At 45.3% G+C, this 6,301-nt stretch overlaps 1 protein-coding gene across 1 annotated transcript; it reads left to right on the forward strand.

Annotated features, from left to right (window-relative positions):
• The first annotated feature begins 66 nt into the window (after positions 1–66).
• Positions 67–2,149, forward strand: mcl1b (MCL1 apoptosis regulator, BCL2 family member b). Its single transcript, XM_010737136.3, has 3 exons — positions 67–762; positions 874–1,124; positions 1,245–2,149. Exons 1-3 carry the CDS (start codon positions 279–281, stop codon positions 1,359–1,361), a joined length of 852 nt encoding a protein of 283 aa, XP_010735438.1. The 5' UTR covers positions 67–278; the 3' UTR covers positions 1,362–2,149.
• Positions 2,150–6,301: the final 4,152 nt, after the last annotated feature.

The raw sequence follows: 6,301 nt of genomic DNA on the forward strand, positions 1-6,301 counted from the left end.
CAAACAAACAAACAAACAAGTTTGTTTCGGGGGGAAGTGGAGTGACGTCGCGGTGACGCCCGTACGTCATCACGCAGTGGGTTAGAGCGGGCGTGCCGTGCCTCGCGCTTCACTTCCCTCCCTGCAATGGAGTCAGAGTGACCTGTCGCAGCTGCCGCTCACACCCGGGCCAGCGTCTTTACTCTTTATTCTTTACTCTAACTTTCCTCTGTTTCCTTCACGACTTCACCGGAACCTTTACAAAGCTTTTTAAGAAAGAAGAAAAGAAGAACCGCGCCATGATGAACGTCTTCCAGAACCGGCCCTTCAACCTGACGAACGGAGTCATGAGCTGCATCTGCCCTCAAAATGGAGTCCTGGAGGGAGGCCCGCTCTGCCGCGTCGAGACGCCGCTCACCATGCCCGCCTCTCTGGACTCTCACAGCGGGAACGTGTCGTCGAACGGCGGCCAGAGCCGACCCAAAATCCTGGACGTTAACCCCGCGAAAGGATACAAGCCCAAACACGTCTTCGACAGCGGGGACACCGACGAGCAGGAAGGCTCGCTGCCGTGCACCCCGGAGCTGGAGTCGGACACCGAGCTGGACGTGTCCCCGGCCGGGAACGAAGCTTTGGATAACGAAACCACGCAGCTGATTAGCTCGTTCCTCAGACACTATACTGGACTTTCAACGCGGAGGTGGAACCAGAAAAACGAACCTCTTGCTACCATGAAGAGAGTCGTGGATGGTCTTTTGGAGAAGCACAGATACGCGTACAATGGTGAGTGTGTTATACAATAGGAGACACCTCACAGAGACATCACCTGTGTTTGATTAAACTCCCATAGAAGTCACCTTGAACGACTGTTTTTATTTCATTTTCTCCACACAGGTATGATCACAAAGCTGTCACTAGACGACAGAGGGGACGATGCCAGCTTCGTCAGCGCCGTAGCCAAGAGCCTGTTCGGGGACGGGACCACCAACTGGGGTCGCGTGGTCAGCCTGGTCGCCTTCGGCGCGGTGGTGTCCCAGTACCTGAAGGAGAAGAGCCGGGAGAACTGCGTGGAGCAGGTGGCGAAGGAGATCTCCACGTACCTGTTGACGGAGCAGCGAGACTGGCTGGTCAAGAACAACTCCTGGGTGAGTTTTTTTGTTTTTATGACTAATGGCTGAATGATTGGGGATGTTGCGTAACAAGCTCTCGTTGTGTAAGGGGCCTACGTGTCCCTCAGAGCCTCATGTGTATATTTTTCTTTTCAGGACGGATTCGTGGAGTTCTTTCGAGTAGCAGACCCGGAGTCGACGGTGAGGAACACACTCATGGCCTTTGCTGGATTTGCTGGTATCGGGGCAACACTGGCCCTGTTGATCAGGTGAATTTACCGGACTCAGAGACTTTTTTTTTTCTCTTCTTCTACTCCTGGTCAAATATTTTTTTTTGACTTCACACGAAGGGACACTTTGTGGCACACCTGTGGCGCACACGTCCTGTTTGTCTGTCTTCTGGGCTCCCCATCCATCCATCCATCCACCGACCCACCTGCAAAATAAGTCAAATCTCGCTGTTGATGTACATGGAAAGACTTTTTAAAAAAGCAGCAGCGACACAATTAGGTTTTTATTTAATTCACAAAGAATTTATTTTTCTAATAATAAATGTAAATGTGTATGTATGTATGCAAATTAGTCGCTTTAGACGGTCAGTTGATCTGATTTTAGGTTGATTGTGGGTATGTATTACACTTGTGCGTTATTATATCATAGTTTCAAAAGGTGGTGATGGTGTTTGTAGGCACGGGCCAGGTCAAAGCAGAAATGGAGAGCTTTCCATAATGGATCTTTTTGTGTGGACTTTGCAACCAGAGAGGAGGAGGAGGAGGAGGGGTGGATTTGCATTGGCTCTACTTCCGATGGAAGAGAGGCGACCACATGCATTTGGGACTGTTTGGCTGGAAAGTTTGAGGCTGTTTTTTGGAGGAAGTTTGAACACGGACTCTCTTTGATGGCGTTACTGGAGGATGAAGTTTGTGTTGCTTGACTGCAGCAAAGCTGACTGCGTGGCGAATGATTCGGATCCATCGGAGAGAACGCGGGTCTGTGAAAGTAAAGTACAGGCGTACAGAGTTGTAAGATTCATACGAAATAAAACAGAAATATAAATCACATTGGTTTTGACCTTTTGCTATGGTCTGTCCGTGAGGTGGAAGGACAGATGTCACGTCTACACTCACTCTGCTTCTGACTCGTCTCGCTCTAAAACTAAAAGTTTTAACGCCTCTGCACCCGTCGACCTGTTTGATGTTTATTCACACCACAACCCCCAAAGACTGCGATGGCTGCTATTTCCTAGAAATTTCGACGAGCGCCTCCTTCGCACTCAGCTGCATCCGCAGTTTTTTTTTTTGCAGTGTTGCAGTGTTAGCGTTTTTATCTGCAAAGCGCTCATGCACAACAGCTGGATGCACCAGCAAAGATTGTGAAACTGGGGTAAAAAACAGTTCACAACATCCTCAAAATTGCATAACATTGTCTACTTCCTGTGTTTGAGCTCCCTAGAAACTGATGACTTAATCAAATCCATCACATTTGATTGGGTATTCACCACCTGACACGAAGTCACAGCCATTTTCTCTTTTTAACGCACCTACACCTTTTTGATACGGTTGCAGTCAGAAAAGTCTGCTGGACTACAGCTGCAGCCTGAATAAAGTCCTCTGAATGAAATCTTAGCACACATGAAGCCTGCAGCGGGGGGAATCCTTGGTGATGATGTGCGGCTGCGCCCTTGTTTGTTCAGATCCTCCCGTTGTCTCGGGTTACAGGACAAACACAACACTCGTCCCAGGTCTTAGGAGGAAATGGAGTCGAGCCTCTCTCCATGGTGACGATCCACAGCAGACCTCCCCGCGTCCTCTCCTGCCACCACCCTGGTTACCCCCTGCACACGGTTCATTGTGAAGAACAGGCCGTACGGCTACACAATGGGGAATTGAGGCTGAGGCAATTTCATAGAGCAGTTTGCAGCATACTCAAGTGTATTTTTTTTGGGGGGGGGGGTGCAGAAAACAGCCAGCACTGCAGTGTCTTGGGGCTGAATATGCAAAGTGCACTCAGTCTTTGAACAGCCTTGATGTTGGAGTCTAGATTATTGAAGCAATACATTATTTAAGTGTGTGTGTGTGTGTTTCCCTTTTCTAAATTAAATTAATGTTCTTACTTAACAGATCCACCTGTTTGCAGACGTGTGTTAATGTTGGCTTGAAGCGGTGGACACATCAGAGTCCAGCGTGTCGAGATATGCAAATAACAACAGCAGCAGAGAGGGATGTGATATTTTAAACACACAGGAGCCTCGGCTAAACCAAACATGCAGTTATTGACTAAAAGAAATGCTTCAAATGTTCTAAATTCTGCAGCCTGAGCGGAGCTGAAAAAGAAACTGTCGGTGGTCGAGCTAATAACACAGGCTGGGTTGTGTTCTCACCGTGGTTACGACCTCTGCGGTTCGATGGTCACTTATCATTCACGGGCAAAGAAACGAGCTGATGAGGAAGCAGGCTGCAGAAAGTCAAAACTTGCAGAGCTCGCTCAAACTCTCCAGTTTTATTGCACATTTTTCACATTTTTTTTTCCCCCCCAGTTGTTGCTGAAATTATCTGTTGTGGTCGAACAAACTTCAGCTTCAGTGCAGCTGGAACAAACAGGAAAAAAAAAGAGCCCAAGCAGGTGAACACATTCCTGTCAGGGGATAGTTTAAGGAGTGGTTGAAACTATTGTCTACTCACATACTTTCAGATAAGTGAGTATTGATTATATTCAGCCAGATCATTGCCCAACCCAGGAACAAAGTGTGAGTCAGGACTAAGTTTAGCTCTGCTCAGGTAACCTGTGGATTTAGTGTGTGTCTGTTCAGAAACTTGAACACTTGTTAGGTTTTAGGTAATGAGAGTCTGGTGCTCTGTTGACCTTTTTTGGGACTTTCTACTGGCTCCAAACGAGGAAGTTTTTCTTTACACACATTTTCAAACTTTGCAAAATAGTTCAGATTGGTTTCAGAATCGTTGAAACGTTTCATAATGTTTCATTGCTCAAAGTTTTTTTTGTTTTACTTCATGCAGAAGCTTTCCACATAAGCCAGCCGTTTGCAGTTTGTAACCTGATCTCAGAGGCACGGCCTGTTCTCGGCTCGAGCATTGGTCGTGAGCCTCTTCACTTCCCCGTAGCAACAGACCGCCCACTCCTTTTTAAAAAAAGCAACAGTTTCTGGGAAGTCATATGACGCACAAAGTTTATCTTTAACAGGAGTACTACTTGCTGCAGTTACTCGTTAGAAGCTGTGAATACTCAGAATTAATGCCCCTGAGATGCAGAGATAGGCCTTCTTCTTCGCAGTTTGAAGCGTGTAAAAGGGAAATACAGTTTGAAGAGAGCACGCTCTGCACGTCTCACCACCAAACAACAGAAAAAGAACAAGTACTGAGAAAGTTTCTAGGGCTGCTGCACTGCCAAAGAATTACAGACTTGTAGTCGTTTTGAGCTGCAGGAAGAGTCTTTAATTAAATCTTTGTCTGCAGTCTTTGCTCTGCAGTTTTAAATATATAGAACTTGTTTATATATGTGTGCAGGAGAGCCCGAGGGGAGGGTGAGGGTGTCTGCTCAACTCTTCCCCTATAAGCAGATGAGACTGTACAAAACACGTCTAAATGTGTCTCAGGACATTTCTGTAAATAAACATGTAAATCCTATTTCTGGTTCAATGTTGCCCCCCTTCTCCACCCCTGTTTGGTGCCAAGCACTACACTTCCCAGAGTCACCATGCAGTGCAGCTTTTATCTTCACTTTGAGTAGGTTTGGTTCTGCAGTTAGACATGTAAAACCATCACATCCTTCTTTATGGAAGACACTTCTGTCGGACTACAGGAGCCACATTCATAAAACTTTATGCAAAAAGTGGACGTTTGCATATGCAGTGCACGCTGGTTCCAAAATAATAATAAAAAAAACCTACAAACACATCCTTGTTCCTTGTTGGTCCTGCAGTCCTCCCACTTATTCCTACAAATATCTATAAATGGACATCAGCGCATTTTCCTGTTTTTAATCTACGTCGGATGTAAAGCAGCCTTCTCTCAATGGTCCCGTTTTGAATTGATAAGCTCTGTATGTGTTGACGCATAACACATGAACATATGTAATCCTGCTTTAAATTTATATGTAGCACTTGTGGAGTTGTTTTGAGAGAAACTTTGTTTCACATAAAGAAGTACTTGAGGTATGACAAAGAAAAACACTTTAATTAATCAGATGTATAATAAAATAAACTTGTATAGGTTAAATCTAAAACCTTTTTACAGTGTCCTTTTTGCAGTACTTTACTCCTTGCACAAGAAGTCGTTGCGTAGCAGGCAAACGTTCAGAAGTGTTCACATAATCAGATGACGGGTCGAAGGCCTCTTGTTCACCAACGCCTCAGTCTAAACTCTGAACATTAAGTTCTTGGTGGTGCAATGAAACCTCTGTGGATGGATCATTGATCAGATTTAATCCACTGGGTGATGTGTCATGTTCCTTTCTGAGTTGAGTCATTCTGTCTTTGAAACTTTATTCTTTGATCGATGACCACAGTGCAGTATTAATAGGCAGCTCATCCACGGTGGCAGTTGTGACATGCACTATCAGCTCTGTACTGCTGCATGCGATCGCTGACCTTCACTTTGTTTAAATTGTGATCATAAATTCTGATAAATGCTAACTCAAAGAAAGACACCTTGAACTTTTATTCTTCACTGTTCCAACTTGGATGACGTGCTTCACTAAGAGCAGTTTCATGTGCGCATACAAGCATCATCTGTGACCTATCATGTACAAATTACACTAACAAGTAGTCAGGTCAACGCAGGTGTTTCCAGGTCCTGTTCCATTTATCGCAGCAGAGAATTTCCAGTGAACCAACACGCACCACAGCAGCACCCTGACTCTGTTTGACCTGAATGGAACTGAACCAACTAGTATCATTGGTAACACCTGTGTTTCCCCCTACTGTTTCATGTCAAAATGGCTTTACTGTACAGGTTTATGTTTCAGTCAAAAGCCAGGCATTTCCCCATACTAAAGAAGGTAGTAGTCTAAGAGTTGCAGGGTACATGCGGAAAGATCGAGGCTTGCTCAACTGTTAATGAGGCAAAAAAGGGTAATAAGGGCTGAAAGTTTAGGAAGGGTCAGTTTGATCAAAGTAATGGATTCATGGTTGAAACATCCAGCTTCTGCTCATGTCAAAGCAAACTTGAACAACTGATTGAAACAATGACAGTTGAACG

The sequence above is a fragment of the Larimichthys crocea genome, chromosome XIII (genome assembly GCF_000972845.2).
Source record: "Larimichthys crocea isolate SSNF chromosome XIII, L_crocea_2.0, whole genome shotgun sequence".
Lineage (NCBI taxonomy): Eukaryota > Metazoa > Chordata > Actinopteri > Sciaenidae > Larimichthys > Larimichthys crocea.

Excerpts from the sequence above, each read along its gene's own strand:
- mcl1b (XM_010737136.3), top strand. The coding sequence starts at position 279 with ATGATGAACGTCTTCCAGAACCGGCCCTTCAACCTGACGAACGGAGTC. Across the intron at positions 763-873 it reads GCACAGATACGCGTACAATG|GTATGATCACAAAGCTGTCA; the intron begins GTGAGTGTGTTA and ends TTCTCCACACAG. Across the intron at positions 1,125-1,244 it reads TGGTCAAGAACAACTCCTGG|GACGGATTCGTGGAGTTCTT; the intron begins GTGAGTTTTTTT and ends TTTTCTTTTCAG.